The following is a 22,588-nucleotide window of genomic DNA, read 5'->3' as shown; positions in this document are numbered from 1 at the left end:
CCATACCCCCCACCCGCGTATGTCCGCACCGTACCCCAGGTGTACCCCCCACCCACGTATGTCTGCACTGTACCCCAGGCGTACCCCCACCCGCGTATGTCTGCTCCGTATCCCAGGCGTACCCCCCACCCACGTATGTCCACACCGAACCCCAGGCGTACCCCAATCCTCACGTATGTACGTTCCATACATACGCGAGGATTGGGTACGCCTCGGGTACGGTGCGGACATACGCGGGTAGGGGGTATGGTCCGTACATACGGGGGGTGGGGGGTACGGTCTGTACATACGGGGGGTGGGGGGTACGGTCCGTACATATGCAATGTTGGGGTACGCACCGTACATGATGACACGTACGATGTGGGTGATGGCGTGTATGTCGCGTAGCGGGCCCCCTTTTCCTCGTGCATCGAAGCGTACTTACCTTTTCCGGCACTTTTTGGCTCCCGTAAAAATATAGCCATGCGGAGTGCTGTAGGTACGAATCGTACTTGCTGGTCCGTAAAACGCTGCCTGACTCCGTGCGGACGTTGCATACGCGCTGTCCAGGATCGGAATTGTATGTATTTTTTAGCCGTACAGTGTTTTTTACGATTCGTACGGAAATGGTATTTCTGTACGAATCGTACTTGCTGGTTTGTACGGTGGAATTCCCGGGTACGAGTCGTACGAAGAAAATGCTCCGTACGACCATTTGTACCGGGTTTTACAGGATCGGAATCGGCACCCAACTATTTTCCAATTGATAATGATTTAATTGTTTACTAATTATGTACATTGTTGAATTGTTAGTTATTTTTTAATATACATAAATATGTTCATGTTAATAATGATTAAATTAAGAGTTTCATATTTTTTCTAAACTAATAGGGTTCTTTGAATATGTAATGTGTTCTAAGGGAAGTACTTTCCCTACTGTTGCTTAGACTGGAGTGGGAATAGTCAATTTAACCACTGCGAAGTTCAACGCTTTCCCTACTGTTGCACATACTGTAGTGGAAATAGTAAATCTTACCCCTACGAAGTTCAACGCTTTCCCTACTTTTACACAGACTGCCGTGAGAATAGTAAATATTACCCCTCCGAATTCCAACACTATCCCTACCATTGTGCTGTTTGGAGTGAGGATAGTAAATCTTATAGTAAAGCCTACCCCTCCGAAGTTCAATGCTTGCCCTCCTGTTACACAGAATGGAGTGGGAGTCGTAAATCTTACCCCTCCGAAGTCCAACACTTTGCCTATCATTATGCTGTTTGGAGTGGGAATAGTAAATCTAACACCTGCGGAGTCCTACACTATCCCCACTGATGTGCTGTTTGGAGAGAGAATAGTAAATTTAACCCCTCTGAAGTACAACTTTCCCTACTGTTATCCTGACTGGAGTGGGAATAGTAAATCTTCCCCCTTTCGAAGTCCAAATCGTTCCCTACTGTTACACAGACTGGAGGGGGAATAGTAAATCTTATCCCTCTGAAGTCCAACACTTTCTGTACTATTGTGCTATTTGGAGTGGGAATAATAAATCTAACTTCTTCAAATTGCAATGCTTTTCCTACTATTGTGCTTAATGGAGTGGGAATAGTAAATGTAACCCCTCCGAACTCCAATGCATTCCCTACTGTTCCATGGACTGTAGTGGGAATACTAAACCTTACCCCTCCAAAGTCTAACATTTTCCCTACTGTTATATAGACTGGAGTGGGAATAGTAAATCTCGCCCCTCCGAAGTCCAACACTTTCCCTACTGCTACTCAGATTGGACTGGGAATAGTAAATCTTGCTCTTCCGAAATCTAATACTTTCCCTACTATTGAGCTGTTTGGAGTGGGAATAGTAAATTCAATTCTTTCAAAATCTAATGCTTTCCCTACTGTTGCTAAGACTCCAGTGGGAATAGTAAATTTAACCCCTCCAAAGTCCAACACTGACCCTGCTGTTGCATAGACTGGAGTGAGAATGGTAAATCTAATTCCTCAGAACTCAAACGCTTTCACTACTGCTGCACTGTTTGGAATGGGAATAGTAAATCTAACCCCTCCGAATTCCAACACTTTCCCTACTGTTGTGCTGTTTGGAGTGGGAATAATAATGTTACCTCTCCAAAGTCTTACACTTTCACCACTGTTGCATAAACTGGAGTGGAAATAGTATATCCAGTATTCCCAGACTCCAACACTTTTCATAATATTGTCTTGATATATTTATTATTATTATCATTTGTTTATTTTCTTATTTTATATTGTTTGCTTAATTTGTTTTAATTTATAAAAAATTATAAGTCTCTTTTTATTTTTAACATTTTATTTATTTGGTAATTTACTTTTAATGTTTTGCAATTGAATTGTTATTATTTCTTATGTATCATTAAAAAAGATGGATAGATAGATAGATAGATAGATAGATAGATAGATAGATAGATAGATGGATAGATAGATAGATAGATAGATAGATAGATAGATAGATAGATAGATAGATAGATAGATAGATAGATAGATAGATAGATAGATAGATAGATAGATAGATAGATAGATAGATAGATAGATAGATAGATAGATAGATAGATAGATAGATAGATAGATAGATAGATAGATAGATAGATGCTGTCCACTGGATATTTATAGTTAGGTCAGCTGTTCCATAGGAAAAGCGTTTTTGTGTTGCTCATAACTGTGGCACTGTTTCAAGGTGATCTGTCAAGTGGGTGCAGAGAAAAAAGAGGGTCCCAAAACAGAAAATCCCCATGCATTTTCCCTAGACTTCTTTAGACAAGGCTACAGCAAACACTGCTGAACGGAATTACACCAAATCTATCAGGAAGCCAGACCTTGTTATGCGGATTGTGCTTTTTGTGATTTGGTGTAAATCTGTTCAGTAGTTTTTGCGATATTGAAGTTGAAAAAATATAGATAGCTGGATGGTTGGGTTTGAGGGACTCTTGTGAGAGTCCCTCAAACCCAATTTAAAAAAATGTGTTTGTGTTGTCCTTTGGAGATTTTTCCCTTGGGCCAAGTCACTCTTGTGGGAGTCAGACTCCTGCGGGAGCAAGTGCTCTTATTGGCAGTCAGTAACATGAGAAAACTTTTGCTGTCAGCCATTACAGGACACAGGAACCTAGTCCACTGTCCTGAAGCTGGGGGGTTGGCTTTATGTATGGTAATAAAATATTACTTCATGTTGAAAAAAACCTAGGAATTCACTGAAAAACCAAAGGTTAAAGTAACTTTATAGTAACGTTATAGTTAGCAATGATAAAAAAAGATCTGCTTTTGTTTAAAAAAGAACCTTAGAAATTCACTGAAAAAAAGAAAGGTTAAAGTAACGTTATAGTTAGGTGAATGTGTCAGTGACAACATTAACGTTGTCAACATAGACGATTCTGTCTAATAACTAAGGGATGCATACAATACTTAGGGCCTGATTATGATGTTGGGCGAATGATATCCCTGCAGTCTCGGGACCGACCGACCTCTGGTCGGCGGTCCCGACACCGACATTACAATGCGACCGCACATGTTTCGGTCGCATATGCCATTTCCCTATGAGAGCTGTGCTGTGGCCATAAACCAGCAGGCACCACACAGTGCAGGGATTTACAGGGGGCACCCCAGGTCCCCAAACTGAGCCTGTGGAGACATGGGGGCCCTGCTAGAGTCCCCCAAAGTCACTTTCCGACAGGATTTTCATGTCGCAAAGCCCGACATGAAAAACCTGTTGGCAACCAACATCACAATCCCTACGGCGTAAACGCCGTACATAGGGGATTATGAGCAGCCTCTGACTGGCCGACAGGCTCCTTGAGCCCATCAGAAGCCAGTCCGTCCAAACTCCCAGTTTCAAATCCGACAGCCTTTATCATAATAAGGCTGTCGGATTTAAAACCTACGTTGTGAGCCGGAAATCCTCTGACCTGCAGTTGGAGGCTTTCCGAGTCACATCATAATAGGCCCCTTAGTATGTAGCGCGTATAATATTTGCCCTGCTTGAAACATTTTCTGCAGTACCAAAAAACCTCTGTGGAACATAAGGAACACAAGTCATCAAGTGTCACCTACACACAGAGTTACTCTTCAATACAAAGATTTATAACGTGTTGAATACCTCTACACACCTATGGTGCATTGGTGAAGTAGGAGCAGATGCGTTTTGTAAATACTTACACCGATTAGCTGGATACAGGCTGTACAAAATTAGCTAGAAAAGTAATATGGTAGTTACCCGCCACCATGTAAACTATAAAACAAACTAACAGTCATTGGAGGATGTCATCAATGATGTCATTTGAAATATCATAAATGATGTCACAGAACATGAGTGATGTAATATGTGAGGTCATAAGCAGTGCATAGCCGGTGCGCAAGTTATAGTATGTTCTGTTAACTATAACTGGTAAATTTCGGTGGTTTTCCTAGTTCAAAATGTTTATGTTGTCACTGGCATATTCACCTTACTATAATTGATAACGTTTTTTTTAACAAAAACAGATCTTTTTATCACAGCTAAATATAACATTTCTTTAATCTTTGTTTTTTTCCAGAGAATATCTATAGACCTTTTACAGTAGTAAATATAATAAATTAACTAAAAAAAATAGTATAATGTAAACTATATATGTTTAATAATTGTGTTATATATATATATATATATATATATATATATATATATATATATATATATATATATATATATATATATACACACACATACATATGTGTGTGTGTTTATATAAAAACATATTTATATATATAGTAACAGTGGAATGTATATTTTTAACATTATATTAAAGTGATATATTAAAATATTGAAGATTTACTACTTTAAACTCTCTGGGCCCGATTCACAGAACAAACTTAAGACAAAATCCTAAACTTAGTACCATTTTGGTATTCACAGAATGCACTTACTACTTCTGGTATTCACAGAATAAACTTACTACTTTTGCTATTCACAGAATGGATTTAAGACTACTAACTTTACGTCTGCACTCGGGCCGGAAATTCCGGCCCGGAGGCGGAGCTTCCGCCCCGGAGGTGGAGATTTTAAATCTCCGCCACTGGCCGGAATCCCCACCTCCGGGCCGGAAGCTCCGCCTCTGGGCCGGAAGCCCCGCCTCCGGGCCGGAAGCTCCGCCTCCGGGCCGGAATTTCCGGCCCGAGTGCGGATGTAAAGTTAGTAGTCTTAAATCCATTCTGTGAATAGCAAAAGTAGTAAGTTTATTCTGTGAATCGCAAAAGTAGTAAGTTCATTCTGTGAATACCAGAAGTAGTAAGTGCATTCTGTGAATACCAAAATGGTACTAAGTTTAGGATTTTGTCTTAAGTTTGTTCTGTGAATCGGGCCCTCTATATATGTACACATATATATGTATACATATATATATATAATTTTTGCAATGTTTTTGGACAATATTAGTGCGAGTCAATAGCTTATTGTTGATGATTTTTTTTTACTATTATATATATAGGGATATAGGGACATGATATTATGGTAAATTATATTTTTGACACAATATTTATATCAACTGATATTGTTTACTTCGATATTGTGTCACTGATCCCTCGCTGCTCCATGCCATAGCTACCAGGACTTTGAGGTCAGGTTAATTTAGGGACATTAGTGATTTACTCTAGCAAGGTTTGTGGTTATTGCTTGAGGTCGGTTATCATTTCCCTTCACAAATACCCCAATTTCTTACAGAATTGGGGAGAGTAGAAGGATATGGTCTTTCTTGGTTGGGTATGTTTGATGAGGAGGGAAATTTGTTGCTTTTCTATTTCTTCTCCTTTGAGCCAGGATGCTCTATCTGCTCAATGGCCTATGGGCCTAATGTATACCTTTCCTCTAATTTTCTTTCTGTCAAGAGTAGTTTGGAAAATCAGATAGCAGAAGGTTTGAATATTGCTGATTGGCTTGCTTCTGAATCTTACAGTCTCCCCAATGTGGATTTTTCTGACTCAGCAGTCTCACATAAGAGAGTCTCATTTATCAGTGGAAGCTCTGAGGAGACTTCTCTTGGGGACCCTGGAGCTTGATAGGATGAGAGTCATGGAACAGCATTGTAGACTTAGCTATTCAGCAATCAAGATCGGCTACATGAAAAGTGTGTGTTAGGCATTGGAACATTTTCAGACTTGGTGTACGTCTGAGGATGCAGATTACATTTCCTGCACCCCTGCTATGGCTTTGGATTGCATTAGAGATGGTTTTGAACTAGAGGTAGCAGTTTTAACCCTACTTAAACTGGGGGCATCTATTTAAGCCTACAGAGGTCAGGAGGTTCTGCCTTAAGATTATTTATCATCTAGACTTTTGAAACATTTTGCTTTTGACGATCATTTGTTTATTGCCGTATTTCACCTTGGGATTCACCAGTTCTGGTAAGATCTTTACAAGAAGCACCCTTTAAAAGTTTAGATAAAGTTTCCTTAAAATGTTTATCCTTCAAGACATTTTTCCTGGTAGAAATAACATCAGGGCATCAATTGTGGTACATTGGAGCAAGTTTGTGTAAAGATCCATTTTTTCCAGTCAAGGTAAGTTTGTATGTATGTACAAATCAAACTTTCTTACCTAAAGTGACTTCTTCCTTTCATATAGAACAGGAGTCTTATCTGTTCATTATTATCACTTTTCGGCAGCAGGGGCAGAAAACTGCAATGTTTAGATGCCAACAGAGCATTAACAATTAATGTGAATAGAGTTGCCTCCATAAGTCTGATCTCTTTTCATAACGTTTGGAGCATCTTGAAAAAGGTTTATGTCCATTCATATCACCCTAAGTATATGGGTAAGACATACAGTTCCTTTGGCCTATGAGTTAATCGGTTCTCCTCTTTGTACTTTAATTCAGGTAAGATCAACCAGGGGGATAGATGCATACTGGGCAGAATTCTAGAGAGTCTCCCCGAAGGATATCTGTAATACTGCCATTTGGGTTACTCCTAATCCATTTTTAGCCCCTTGTAAGTTGCAGTTTACAAGATCTTTTCTGGCTTCTTTTGGTACTGGCATCCTGTCACCTGTACAGGAGATTGTTTTTTTTAATGAAATGTATGAGCAAAAATATATTTTTCTTTTGTTAACTAAAACACAAGGTGCAATATAATGTTAAAAATGTATTTAATTTTTAAAGCTGTCATATTTTCTCAAAAAATAGTCACATATACAGAGATGATTTTGAGTAATTCACACTATAAATGACTGTGACAAGGAAGACAGAGGAGGAGGCAATGCTCATATTACATACATGTAATCTTCATTACTCCAAGTTACAGTCTTTCTTCGCTTCAACCCCCCCTGCTTAAAAGGTGAATATAGACCTATAGAAATGGTAAAATATACGTGGCTGGAGATATCCAGTTTAATTAATACAGGAAGTCACTATATTTTTGGGTTGGCCTTATGCAAGAAGAAAGAGGTGGAGCCCTCTAAAGGATCGTCATTAAATAAAAGTTGTATTTTTTTATTTACGGAAAGTAAAAAATATCTGCAAGTTGATGCAACGCCTCACTAGTGAAGACTGTAATAAGTAAGTAACACTATGGCTTGGAGTAATGAAGAGTATATGTAAGAAATATAAACATTTATACCTAGGTGCAAATGTTGGGAGCAAAAACACTTCAGGGCAAATAACGTTTGCAGTGCATTGCTGATTTTATTAGCACCTGATTTACACCTAAGTGTAAAATAATAGGGATTAACATGCATAAATGGTATTCATATATGTTCATCCTGCATATAGGTTTGCCTGGGAATTTACCAACAAGTAAAACTTGGTGGTTACTACTAATGAAAAGAGAGGAGTGCAATTTGCAATCAACTCTTAGACAGTAGTAGTGCTATAATGGTCATGCCTGTTTTACCATGAATGCTCAGGTTTATAGGTAATAGCTTGGTCAATTAGCTACATGTCAGCAGACATTATGTTTTCAGTCCTGAACTTTTAGGTGCAAATAATTATGAGGTGTGTCAATACAACTGGTTCAGTAAAAGCAACCAATGAATACAACTCCCAGAATACATTAGGTTATCAAATAAACACCTAGAATTAAAAACATGGGTCTAGATTATGAATAATTTTTGATTGCTACTATTACATATGCATTGTGATAAGTAAGACACTGCTTGGTGCAAACACCTTTTCCTACTGCATTATGAATGCAAGTTTTTTTAGAGGTGGCAAATAATATTTGTGAATTTTGTTGTGGTGGTGATGATGTGTTTTCCAGGTTGCTGTTATGTTTTTGTACTGTATTGTTGTACTGTGTTATTGTTGTATTGCATGGTGTGGTTGTGTTGCATTCAGTTTTGACTGTTTTGTCATGTTTTCGAACGGTATGTTTTGTGGGTCATTAGTCAAGGGTGGGTCACTAACTTCTTTCAGTACTAAACACAATCCTTGTCAGGTTGAACCCTGAAAGTCACTAAAATAGTTGAGCTCAGCCCCCTGGTAGCTATGGCACAGAACAGGCAGACGTAACTCAGACTAGTGTGTAAGCATTTATGCAGTACCAAAACAGTAATAAAGTCAAAACACAACACAAAAAAAATCCCAAACCAAATTAGACAAATATGGTACACTTTAAATTTTAATAAAGAGAATGATACCAAAACTTCAAAAATCCAAAAAGGGGAACTGGAGATACAGATATGTATTTTTAAAGTTTTAAATAAAAATAGCACCAAAAAGTGTTAAACGCTAACCATGGTCAACTGGTCACAGTAGGCCAGGAATGCAGGTCGAATACAGGAAACAGGTTTTACTTGGGAGGGACTTAGCTTCTAAAATGGAAGTCCAAAATCTTCTTTGGGTTCGCTGAAGCCGTTGGTTTTGATATGAAAAGCTCAGAGTGGATGAAATTTTATATGTGCAGTGAAGAAACTCCTCTCGACAGCCGGGACTTCTGGCACCTTCGACTTGTCAGGGTTCTATATTTGCATTGAGTCACTTTTTCAGAGCACAGAATCCTTCAGCTGGGCCTGGCTGCTGGCTGCAACTGAAGAGAGCTTCATAAGTCCAGGTACCTTCTCTGCGAGGTCCCACTGCAGAGAAGCTCTGAGCAGGAGTAACCTCAATTTTCACCCCAGCACCTCGTGCAGATCAACTTGGTAGGTTGGTCCCAGTTCTGTATTTGATAAACTTTCTGAGTCACAGTTTTTTAGGGAAGATTGGAGAAGTACAGCAAGACATAGCCAAGGGTTCTAGGACTTTGAGAACTGAACTTAGGGTCAAGACTCACTCCAGCAGAGGCCAACAGCAAGGTCCAGGCAGGTCCATTTGGAACTGGTCAGCTGGGCAATTGCAGGAAAAGGCCTCTTGTAGCTTGTTGTGTCCCTGCAGGAGTTCAGCCTTATGAATCTTACAGTCTACGTCTTTGCCCTGGGTATGACTCAGGTCCTCTCAGATCACAGTTAGCTGGTCCAGTCCTCTTTCGTTCTTCCTGAAGTCCAGAAAGTGTTCTAAGGAGGGTTCCAGGGGATGCCACATTTATGCTTGGCACTAGCTTGTGGGTGAGGAAGACTTTTGGGCCATCCCTAATCAATGATATAAAAGTTCCCAGGGGGAAACCATGCCCACTTTTGCAACAGTCCCTGTATACCCACCCTGAAAACAATCCCATAATAATTCTCACTCCAAAAATAGAAAATGATAAAACTCTTCTCCTCTGGCACTGATTTTGTGTGCCTACCCAGAAGTGTGGCCATGGTAATGAGCAGCCCGCCCCTGTGATCACTCCAGACCAGTCCTAGGGGTGACTCTCTATTCACTGTGTTTGATACCTGAGTGGGAGACCAAAGAGAGGGGCTCGTCATGCATAATCTGACATCTTCCTATGACATAGAAGGTACCTTTGAAGTAAATTTAGTTCCTGGGTAAAGTCCAAATGGCCATTCTGCCACCTTCTAACACCTAGGCCTTTGTCACTGCTCTGGGAACAGTTTTCACACCACATTCAGGACCGAGCACTCATACGGCTGCAGCTGCAAAAGGTAGCTTTCTAAAAGTTACTTTCCCAAAATATTTATTAAAAATCTGACTTCACGTTGAGTTGGACTTTTAATAGATGTTAAAAATTATTGATGAATCCTATTATTATCTGTCCCCTAACTGGAGGTAGAATCAATATTTAATATTGCTCCCCAGTTTTTCTCTATGGGCCAGCCAGCCTTCCTGCTGTAAAAATAGCTTTTGGGTGATAGTCGCTGTAAGGACAAGTTAACATTAAATTTATACATGTCCTACTTTTGAAAACCATGCATCTTGCATTGTGGATTATCAGGCCTAGTTAGTGGTGACCAATTAATATTTAAAAGACATGTTTAAACTTGTCAATGGGTGTGTTCAAAATGCAGAATTATATACTGCTCCAGTCAGGTAAAATAGTATGACCGAAGCCATGTTGGCACTGCCACTGTAGTGGATAGCCCAATAGGTGCTACAATCCACTAATGTAATTTATCTTCCAGGCCCTGGTTACACTTTGTACCATAAACTTGGTTATGATAGGTAAGTTAAATATGTCACATATTAGTATATCAATTCAGCCATGTAAAGAGGAGGCGCACACTTTCCTACTTGTTAGCAAGGGTTAAGTGCACAGTTCTACAGACAGTAAAAACAGATATGGCAATTATCTGGGGTGTACCACACAAAAGATGGTAATTTCCTACAGAGGTTGATCACAGGGGAAAGGAGGACAAAAGAGGTGAACTCTTTGACATCAACAAAGTCAAAGGGTAAATGAATCACTTCCGATACCGTTGACTTTGTGGTCCATATATGGAATATAAAGGCAAAGAGAGAGAGGAGAGGAAGAGATCATGGAAAAGATTTAAAAATAGTGCTAGGTGCAGAATAGGGGGAACTTAATAAGGGTAGAAGGAAGGGAAAGTAAGATCACAAGCAGGAAGACATGGCCATGGAAAACTTTGCGGCACAAGAAAAGATGTGCACTACATCTGTACTTCTAGGCCAACCCGTGCCTTCTCCTCTCAGTGCCAAAGAGACCCTCTACCTGAGAGGTGGTTGGACTCTATGCATGGAGATTAAAAAGGCAGCTGGAGCCTGCTTCCCACATTATTGCAAATAAAATATGGAAATTTGTGTACATGCTGTATTACTGGTAAGACAGCATTTCTAACAATACTTTATTCCTATTTGGCCTGAGAGGGAGCAAAAACGTGCTTATGTCACAGTTGTTTAATTTCAATATACTAATTTGTAATAATGTTCAATTATTATGTGATAATGCAATGAAAATTATTGGCTTCTGTTCCAAAATAGTACTTAATGTCACAATAATATTGCTGTTCCTTTCAAATAAGAACATTCCTGGCCTAAAAATAAACTGTAATTGTGGAGCAAATGTATTTTGGATTACAGTGTCAAAGCAAGACACACTTACATTAACTTCTCATAATTTGCATTGTTCATCATGTTTAGATTTGGAGCAAAAATGAACCAGGGGCAAACGCAGAATATTTAATGCAAGTATAATGATCTCAACTTAAGCATTGCTGTAGGTTTTTTAGAGTAGCACAGGACTCTACACTGGTTTTGTAAAACTGGACTGCAAATTAGTGCGTGTGAAATTTACACAATTTGCTTTTGTGTTAGTATGCAAAACTATGCGAAATTATGTGAAATGCAAAACCGGCATTTAGCACTATATTTTAGCTCAAAATGGGTAGTCTGTTCCATATTGAATGCAAGGACGCATTTCATGGTACAAAAATACTGCAATAAACCCAAGAGCTGCAAACAGCAGCGGCTCATGTTCGGCTTGCTTGTGTTGTTTGCATGTGCTAGTACTAAGGGCCTGATTACGATGGGAGTTGTACCGCCACCGTCCGGCCATCAGTAGCAGTCCCACAGCCATCGGTCCCTGCAGGACCGCCCGCTGCATTAGGATGGCAGGTGGATGGTAGGCGGATGGTGGGCTGGTGGCGAGACCGTCCGCCATGCATCCGACGGGTTCAAGGAGCCGGTCGGAGTGTCACAGGGACTGCAATCCTTACAATAGTGGCCTGCTTACACACCGCCATAGGGATTACAATGGCCCTTTCCCCTGCCAATTCATGGTGGTCAGCCGACCATGAAAAGGCAGGCAGGAAGGGACTTTGGGGGCCCCTAGCGGTCCTCCCTTACCCCTAGACCTCAGTTATGGGTTCTGGGGGGCACTCAACATCCCTGCACCTAATGGTAGGCACCACATGCTGCCTGCCACAAGGTGCAGGGATGTTTGTAAACATGCCTCTCAGCAGTGAGGCTTGTACGGCAGCCCTTTTTCAGGCTGCAGCACAAGCCTCAATGCTAAGAGGCATATCTCTGACTACCTCCATGGCGGTCGGATCGTAATCCGTCTGGCAGGACCGCAGACTCCCTGGCGGCTGTTCCTGACAGGATGGTGATTGAACGCTCGTCGGACCGCCATCATAATCAGACCCTAAATTCTTGTTTTAAAGAGCATATTATTCTTTATAACAAGTGGAACACAAAATCACTGAAATTACACTAGATTTCACCAGTATAAAATTCTAAAACAAATTTCTACTGTCAATGTGTATTTTTATTCTACATATATATTTTTTAATACATTTCATGTGAACAGAACCCTAAAGTTATTTCGAGTTTATAGGGGGCTCCAGGTTTTTCATGAATTATACATGTGTATTAAGTAGTGAAATAGTGAACAAAAAAAACAAAAGAAGTGGCTAATTTGTTATTCAATCAGATGGTGGATATGGCTGTGCATACAGTATGCGGTCGGCGAGGCAGTGCACTAGTAGGTGTTTCCGGCGGGTGGCCTGACGAGTACAAGTGTACGAGTGTCCAACCCCCCCTCAGTCGACCATGAGGCACAGTTTTGCCTTTTAAAATAATTCCATGAGACGTACATTACGTATGTATTTTGAGTAACGCGTGCTAAATTTGCACAGCGTTTTTCGTTTTTTTCACTTATTTCATGCACCAATTTAGGTCTTCTAGGAGTGGTATTCACACTGGGCTGGTCCCAGTGTAGTCCTGATGAAGAGCTTGGGAAGCTTGAAACTAGTCGACAACGGATGCTAGGTACACTTACCCATTATAGTAGTTATCTCTAGCACATTACCCACTTTTTTAATTAATTAGCTAGGAGCAACAATAAAATTAGATTGGCCCACTAGTTAATTATTTTAACTCACTTTAAACCACTCCACACCACAACACTTGCACCACACATAGTCTTGTTCAGTGCTCCTACGTAAATCCGCAAGTCGCAGCACGCCTCAGCCCGTAGAGGACTGAGAGGACCCCAATGATGAAGCATGTCACCGTGGGGAAACCCTGGTGAGTGAGGGGACTAAAGAAAGGAATTGCCCTTTCTTTCTTTTGCCTGGGTTTTTCAGGAAACAAGTGCTTTCCTCACACCCTTTGGTTAGGTTCTCATAATCTGACGACTCAGATTATTTATTTAATTATACATACAATGGGAGGGTGAACCTAACCGTAAAAAACCTCTCTTTCCCCCTTCTTTTTGACATACAGGTGAGGTGCCATATTTGAATGATATTTCTGAAAAAAAGAAATATCATTTAAATCTGGTTGCCAGGCTTGTGCACACATACTTGGCAGCCATGTTGGATTTTTTTTTAAAGTCCTTACATTTTTTATTTACTGTTCAAAATGGCAGGTAACCTTTTCTGAAAGGTGAAATAAAATATAGATTATATGCATAATATAGCTCAGCCAGGACAAGGTAGTATCACTGTAGTAGTGTGCAGCTACTCACTCTGACAAAAATAAAAATAATTTAAAAGCTGGGGGCGGGGATCAGGAGGTGGGTGTTTGACTGCTCAGGGGCAAATTGGAAGAGGCGGGTGAGATAACAGCACAAGAGCAAATAAGAAAAAGCGAATGGCCTGGTAGCATTGAGCAGTTGCAGAACCTTTACCAAAAAGGAAAGCAAATTCTGATTAATTAAAAAAAAAAAAAAATCAGGGATTGAGGCGATGGTGAACAAACAAAATCAATAGTCCCCTCAAGTCACTAGTGGAAGAACACATCATCTAATCTAAAGCAATGTAAAGATGAAATGCTCCATGGGTGGAAGAATAGGGAGGAAAGACATTGAATAATGAGCTGAGAACATAAAGAGATGAGAAAGGAGTCTAACCATACGTGGTGGGCAAACCCAAAGCCCACTCAATGTACTGTGTTGCAGACAATAGGTCTTCAGCTACCCACAGCTAAGGATATTTGTTGGTGACACCTAAAAAAGAAATAAAATCTTGACGTTTGGGAAATTGCTATTTTTTGCACGCCGTTGCATATTTCTCACAAACACTAACAACAATGGTGAGGCTACTGAACTGTAATTGATTGGGTTGTTGGTGATAATAGGGACCTTAACAATGCTTTTAGTATTGCATAATCATTATTTTCACAGTTTCGTACTCAAGTGCCATTTAGCATATCTTTCCCTTGCAAGTGTCCTAACAACTGCGAGGAAAAGCCAGGCAAGGAGTGCACGTGCATACATGCACAAACTGCTGATTATCCAGCTACTAGATACATAATTTGCAGATAAGAAAACAGAGACATAGTGAAGAGGAAATTAATTTGATTATTCAGGATATGTTTTCCTGAATGATTAAATTCTAGTGTTTGGAGAAATTAAGGTTAGGCATAGGGAAGGGAAACCAGGAAAGCCTGCAATCTATGCAAATGCCATTAGTAAGGAACTAGACAAACCTACACTTGCATATTAAAATGCTTGCATGCCTCTAGTCGATGGTGTTACAATGTTGCCATGCTCCCTAATTCAATCGAGCAAAATGGGCCTCTCCAGGCATTCATTGGCTAGTCAGAGACAGACATTATTGGTGCTTGGACCCTTCAAATCTTAGGGCCTTGATGTCACAGCACCTTTGTTAATGATAGCTGCACTGTTGCACCTAAGGTGAGGCCCAGCAATCCATGTTGCTCTCACCTTCTCAGAAAATCATATATTACACCATTCCATCATCACAGGAAGTGACATCACTGGTTTTACAGTATTCATCTCTACAGCAAGTGACATCACAGGTTTCCCACCAAAACCATTTAAAAAGAAAGAAGCTAGATAAGTGGACTTCGGTCCCCACCATCTATCTCCCCAATAATTGACATCACTTCCTTCCTTCTGCCTACTTAAATGCACTCCTCATGGCTTCCCACCAATCTGGCATCACCAGTAATGGGTGGGCAGAGACAACAGTTGCCATTGTCTCTGCCCACCCAACAACCGTTGTTTGGGCCTTTTAGAACCAGGAAGGGTCTTAGGCAGAATCCCTGCTCCGACGCAACCTACAGTGTGAGAACTCATCATGTGCCTCACCCTGTACACACCACACTGCCAGACTCAACAGTCACACCCAGACCTAGCCCACACATACATTCACATTGAATTCAAACAACACATGGACCAGCTCACACAGATTCCACTAACCAACACACACCATCAATTTACCAAACACACACCATAAAATACTAATCCATGCATACTCTGCAGTACTCTATGCTCCAGACAATGCAGACCTCATCACCTATCACAACCTTGATACTGCCTTCATTACAGAAACATTGTCCACCCCCAAATCCTTCCACATCCTAGACATCCTTCTACCCACAGGCTAAAGCACCCAGTAAGCGAACCATGCTCATAAGAAGGGACAAAGCCCCACAGTCATTCAACTCCTCACACTCTCCACAACTCCTTCCACCTCGGCTACATCCCTCTTCTCATCAACTACTCTCCATGATCAATGCCTTCATCACTCTAAGCATCTTCCCAGAAGCCAGATCTTCCTACTCCTGTTAAAACCTTCACTAAACAATGACACCCGTACAAGCTATCGGCCTGTCATTCATCAACCCTTCATTGACAAAGATCATTAAAAATCAGTATATCTAGATCATATCAACACCAAAGTCAATTACCTTACAAATCTTAGATAATGCCTTCCTGGCCACAAATAAAAAGAACCTCTGTCTATTGATATTACTGTACTATTTAGCTACCTTTAACAGTCTTGAATGGGATTCAAGGTAAATGTCTTTCACTGATTCACTGGCTCTTCTTCTACCTACCCAACTGACACTGGTTTATTCTAATGTGCACTTCCATGTTCAAGCAATTACCAATTACCTGTGAAGTTCAGAAGGGTTCTATCATGTCTCCTATTATCTTCGACCTCTACACGGAGCTCTTTTGAGTTCTTCTTACAGATAACTTCACAATTCATTGATACATATATGCCACACAATTGGATTTAAAGATGTCCCCTGCCCCAGGCAATCAATGTCTCAAAGATGCCAAGCCCTACTTGAAGCTTAACACATCCAATTCAAAATTCCTGCTGTTCACCAAGAATAAGAAGGAACAACTATTCCAAAACTGGCTCAACATCGAAAAACCTTTATAGATTCTGACCCCAACTTTCCCCAATGTCAAGTCTCTGAAATTCACCCTAGATATTGACCGTACCCATAAGGAATACCTCACCAAGAAAACTAGAATTACCCGATACCATCTCTCTGTACTAAATCAGTGATGTAATTCGTCTGAGGAATCAACTTTAAAGCTACTATCAAAGCACTCATATTTTCATATCTGTATAGTGGTAATGCCTGCCCGATGGCCTGCCAGACTTTACACTATCCTTCCTTAAGGTTGAGAGTAGAAAAATATAACCACATCATCCCCATCCAGAACTCCATGGGCTGCCATTGCCAGCCTGTAAATCATCAAAAAAAAGCTGCATCATGTACAAAGTCATCACAATAGCTACATGTGCCTATGTGGTGGTTTTCGGCACATTTAGAGACTTTACACCATCAGCCTGCAGATGAAGAAGAAAAAAAGAAAAAAAAAAGCAAGGCACCAGGCCTTCTCCATCTGTGCACTTATATTCTAGAATAACATCTTCATATCCATCAGGACAGCCCTAACCCGGCTCCAATTTAGTAAAAAGCTGAGGACATACCTCTTTAAAGAACACAACATCATGACGGAGCAACAGTCCACATTTGCTCTTAGAAACCAGCTATCCCTCCAATCACACATTGACTGTGCCTTTGCCTTGGGCATCATCCGCTGCCTTTTGGCTGGGGTCATTCTGTGTAAATACTACATTCAAACATGCACACATACAGGAAAGCGAAAGACCTAGCCTTTCAAAAATATATTCCAGCTTAGCAAATACCTCCTTTGACTACTTAGCTGCCAAATGTTTGTTAAAATAGCGAACACCATCATAATGTTTAACATAATGTCAAACGTTCACACACATTTGAAGTGGACTTCTTCCACCTCATATCCATCCTGTGTAATTTCTCAAACAATACTCTCAGAGATGCCAAATCCTAGAACCACTGGGCCTCATTGTATCAGCCAGCTAGGGTGGTACATATAAAAGGTTAACAAGCTTGAATAAAACATGAATTAGAAATAACACAAACATACACAAATAAGACAAAGCCTTTCTCTTAGCCATCACACTCTACATAAGGATTATAAGTATGGTGATCAAGAGCTTGATGAGAAGAAAGACCTTGCTGGCTGTTTCTGGTCATAATGGAATGTAAAGCAGTGGGCCATATAATATGGGCACTTACATCCAACCACAGTTCTCTTCATATCATATTTAATTTAAAGAAACAAGGCATGGTCAAAGCAAGGACAAAAATGTTACCACTATGGAAAGCGTTAAAAGGATACATTTTAGGACCAAACAATAAAATCCCTTAATCAATTATGTTTTGTTTAATGTTAAACTAACAGCAGTCCAAAGGTCAAGTAATCTCTGAGTAGCATGAATAACGAAATGAAACTAGTATTGGAATTAAACTATTAATTGCCCAGGTGATCCTAAAGAAATTGAATGTATGCAGAAGAAATTGGCTTCTTCTACAATATATGCACCGGGTGTATTTAGGAATCAGGAATGGGGAAGTATCTTATTATGCTCTGATTGAATTCAATACAGGAATAAAGGAGGTGCTACATCAGACCTCAGGTCAGTGCTGGACCCTAACTCACACCCTGAACTCACCAAAATCCAAATAAGCAAACATTCACCCAAAAGAAGCTGATGTCACCCTAAACAGAATTCAGACAACTTTGAAGTCATCATTGTCTTCTTTCAGCTGACTGCCACTCATAACAGGAAGGCCATGAGAAGGGAATAGCTAAATGACTCATCATGGCTTGGTCAATTTATAGAACACAGCAGGTATTTTTTAAATTATGGGACTCATAATCTGAACCTTGTGGAGCCGATTAACAAAAGCATTTATGAGTATGGAAAGTAGTACTACAGGGGTACACTTTTACATGATATTGCATACCTATGTGAAAAAGCCCAGAAGATTCCAACTCCCTATTATTAAAATTGCAAAAAAGGCACAGTCTTTCAATTTGTACAAACTGCATGTAAATAGGACTCTATGTGACTAGCTTTGCTATTGGCATGCTACAGGAAGTGTGAGTAAAATGCAGTTTTCATGAGGGGGTATATCTCTTTCTTTTCTCTTCCAAAGAACAAGAATTCATGAACTATTTTATTTTTGAATGTGCTACATCTGAAATGCTGAGATTAATACAATTATCATATCACCCCTAATGTACATGCCCATACAAATCTCACTAGCAAATGAGTGGTATTTTCTTACTTTTTGTCCCCTATTCACTACCATGCAATAAACACATTTTTTTAAACAAATCTAGGTTAATGAAAAATTATGTTCTTTAATATTAGATGGTTATGATATCATATAGGAAAATTATGGAACACAGTTCAGGTATTTGACTAATTCCAATTACTGACACAAATAGGATGGAGTTTACAAATCTCTGTGGGGCTAGGGTCCATAACAACGTGTGAGGCCCATGTTCTCTCAAATCACATTTATGAAACTTGGATGCAAATAATTTATTTTAGAGCCTAATGACACAGTCACATTGGTTAACAACATATGATTTGAAGGCTACTTTACAGAGGGTTTCGAGAGGCTCACTACTTAACCTCTTCAGTGCCCATGACGAGATGGTCTCGTCATGGAGCACGGTTGCGCTGTGCCCATGACGAGACTATCTCGTCATGAACCCCGCCCGCTAATGTAACGCCCGGCACAGGGCGGGGAAAGGGCGTGGCACTGAAGGAGTTAAAGGAACATGGTAACCTATAATGCACTTTAATATACATTCGGTCAACAGCCTTTGGCCAGAACCAGACAGCATTTGAAGACAATATTGAAGGAAGTGAGGGTTCTCCATGAAAGAATGTTTATTTCAATATTTGTCAAAATGAGCTTTTCAATGTAGGTTGACAAGAGTTTGAAAGGAGTGGAAGATCATTTGAGGTTTGCACTCTGAAAGAATTAGAGAAAGATTAGTTTTTTTAAAGCAAATATAGCGGTCAAATAATCTTTTCGAAGGGTTTGAGTTTAACCCCCAAATATTGTAGGTAATTAGTATACAAAAGTGCCAGCTCCACACAGTGTACCCTAATAATCAGCACTAGTGCACTCACAGTGACAAGTAACAATTGTGCCACAACCCAACAGGAGTAGATTTAGCAGTCTAAAGAGCATATAGGAGACCTTTTACCTGTGTCTTCTACTATAGAGGATAGCTGTAAATTTTGGGAAGGAAATAAAACTAATAGCACATGATTAAAATAAAAATTGGGTGTGTCCCTCTTTGAAAATATAAATTGGATTTCCAGAAAACTAAAATATAATTGTAGCATTTTCTTTTTTCAAAGACCTCCCTTGCTTCAGTTCATCAGTAAATAGTATGATACTTTAGGGGTCATTTGGACTACGATGCCATAGTTAGAGATCCTTGTTGGGGTGGCAGTGATCATTTTGGAAAAGCTGCTACTACCAGCACATCTGGAGCTTTTTCTTTTCTGTATTGCCAGACTTCTGCAATAATCTGGCAGACAGCCAGTATTTCATTGTACTTGAGAAACTATACCCCAAAGCATAAGGTTATTTCTTACTACAAAATGTCAATAGCAATGACATGGAGGGAGTTTTGAAGGGGTTAGAAGGTTGGACAGTGGGGGTAATCATTGCCTCGAAATGGGAAGTGGCATAGGCAAGTGTACATGATGTCCTGGTGTGGTGTTTTTGAGGAATATTTAGATGTTGGGTGTGATATTCTTTACTTGGTTACATGACTTTAGATTGTTGGGGTGAATGGGGTGGTATGAGGAGGCTAAACATATTGAGGTTACTGTGGGTTGTGTGCTGCTGAACCTAGAGATCTCATGTGATGTAAATTGTGATATCAGGAGGATTGTGTGGTCTAGTTCATTTCTGAGTGAGGGGCTGTGGAGTTGCATTGGTGTTTAGTGAGATTATCTTTTGTTATGCGGTGGTGAGATTTGAAAGTGAGCAGCACAGTGAAACATTGAAGTATTGAAAATTGAAAGACGTGATAGGCAGATGCTTGTGAGGTATATTTGGTGGGCCGCTAATAGAAATCTTCTGGGTTTCAAGTGTGAGTTATGGTGTTATATATTCTTGGTACATGTTAGGTTGTTATGGTGCTTTGTGGCTCAGGCTGTGTATGATGCATGTGTAGTGTATGGCGTGTGCATTGGATGGGGTAGTTGATAACAACATGAATGTGGCTGTGTGGTGTGATAGCTGGGGCCTCCAGCATGGGGTAAACTAAATGGTGTGATCTAAGTTTTGTTGTTTCCTTTGGAGTTTATGGTTTGGTGTGGAATGAGGCAATGTACTATAATTTAACATTAACATTAAATTAAAAATTCCCAGTAACTAAATATAGAAGGGAAATGTGTTAAATAGTGCTTGCAAAAGTGTAACAACTCCTTCATGTTTCCTATTGATCATTGCCCTGTTACAGGGACGTTGACAGTTACATAGTCCTTTATTTGTCATTGGGGAGCCAAAAAGGCACTGATTTGTCCAGTGACAGCAGTGTCTTAATATTTGTGACACATTTTTGATCAACATATTTGTACTGGTATTTTTGTAGCCAAAGCTGGATTTTCTAGCTATAAGCGTAGGTATTTAGATTCTATAAATTGCAAGTAAAATATGTATGTGTTCAGAGAAAAAGAATAAAAACCCTGTAAGAACATACATATATAATCAACATCTTAACTACAAAGAGCCATGTTGTCCAATCTCTGATAAGAACAACATGCAACTAACAATCGAGAACACGACTTTCGGAAGGCAAACGAGTGGATAACTTACCTCTAAGATTGTTTGTTTCTTTAATATTTTGCAATGCACTTGTGATGCCCTCATCTCCATTACCTATAGTCGTTACAATGCCTATGGGCAATCCTTCATTCCTGATGGCACTTGCAAGTCTGCTTGCTGTGTCCACCCATATATCCTCATTGGAAGAAATGATGCCTAAATGCGCCCACCTGAAATACTTCATGAAACTGAATAAAACTTTGGTTGGTGTGGGCAAGGTCCTGGCAAAGGTTGGAAAACTGTCCTTGTTGTCCAGTTCATAGTTGATGCACATCCAAGAAAACACTGCTTTATTCCAGTTCTTCCCTAATAGAGTGGCAGCTTCACAATAGCCAGGGTTTAAAGGTCCGACAAATGCAGAAGACATTTTCTCGTAGCCAGAAAATCCGACAAGTGCTTTAGAAGTTTCACAGTTCTCCTGTAGAATGGTGTACGTCATCCTAAATCCAAGCTCTAGAGATGGGTCCACATTTATTCTATCCACTGCCAATTTAGCAGCTACCTCTGGCAATGCTTTGGAGAACAAAGGGTCACAGTCCCAAGGTCCCAATATTCCTACTGTAAAGTTTGCACAGTGTACATGACATGGAAACATCAATCTTCCCAGGAGTAACCACCACAAAAGGACTGAGAACGAAAACGTCCTATAAGACCTCTGAACGCTTAATATGTAAGTGCCTGGATGTGCTGATAACTTCACCAAAAAGTCTCCAATTCTTAGAAGGAGAAAAAACATTGTCTTATTGCTTTTTGTGAATGGTGCAGAAGCTTTTAGCAGCCCATAAGTTCACAATCCAATGTTTTCCTGCAATAGAGAAAATACAAATTATATAGACATACAAAATCAAGCAAGATTCAAAGGAGCATCAGCAAACTATAACTCGCCCTCCAATGCTCTGCTAATTGAGGTGAATTAGTGAGGCGATATGTGATGTTAGCAGCATTGTCACTGATGATGCTATTTGCTATGTCATCTGTGGCGAAATGTGTGATGTTATGCACAGCATTTTCGTGTGGTGTGATTTATGGTTGGCTCCACAAACCATAACTACTCACCTTCTGTGTCATTTAGGCTTGTTTCATAACCATTATGTCACATTACCTCCATTTTTGCAATGACTACATTAAGGATACACATTCTTGGCCTTTTTGATTCCAGTACCCGACAAACTATCATTCAAGCAGTAATTTTGTCCCGACTTGACTACTGTAACATCTTGTACTTTGGCACTAATAAGTCAGTCATTAGAAGACTCCAGCTTGCCCAAAATGCAGCAGCCAGGCTCCTTTTTGTCCTTCCCAAATTTTGCTCTGTTTCTGGT

At 40.0% G+C, this 22,588-nt stretch overlaps 1 protein-coding gene across 1 annotated transcript in view; it reads right to left on the bottom strand.

The window, feature by feature from the left end:
* The window catches only part of LOC146805930 (retinal guanylyl cyclase 2-like), a 468,140-nt gene that overhangs the window by 360,342 nt on the left and 85,210 nt on the right, over nt 1–22,588 (bottom strand). The window contains exon 2 of the mRNA XM_085620568.1: nt 21,258–22,071. Within this exon, the coding sequence (XP_085476694.1) occupies nt 21,258–22,002 (745 nt within the window). The 5' untranslated portion in view covers nt 22,003–22,071. The remainder of the gene's footprint in view (nt 1–21,257; nt 22,072–22,588) is intronic.

The sequence above is a fragment of the Triturus cristatus genome, chromosome 8, assembly GCF_964204655.1.
Source record: "Triturus cristatus chromosome 8, aTriCri1.1, whole genome shotgun sequence".
NCBI classification, from domain to species: Eukaryota; Metazoa; Chordata; class Amphibia; order Caudata; family Salamandridae; genus Triturus; species Triturus cristatus.
Note: the sequence above shows the minus strand (reverse complement) of the source record. Positions and strands in the feature narration are given on the sequence as shown.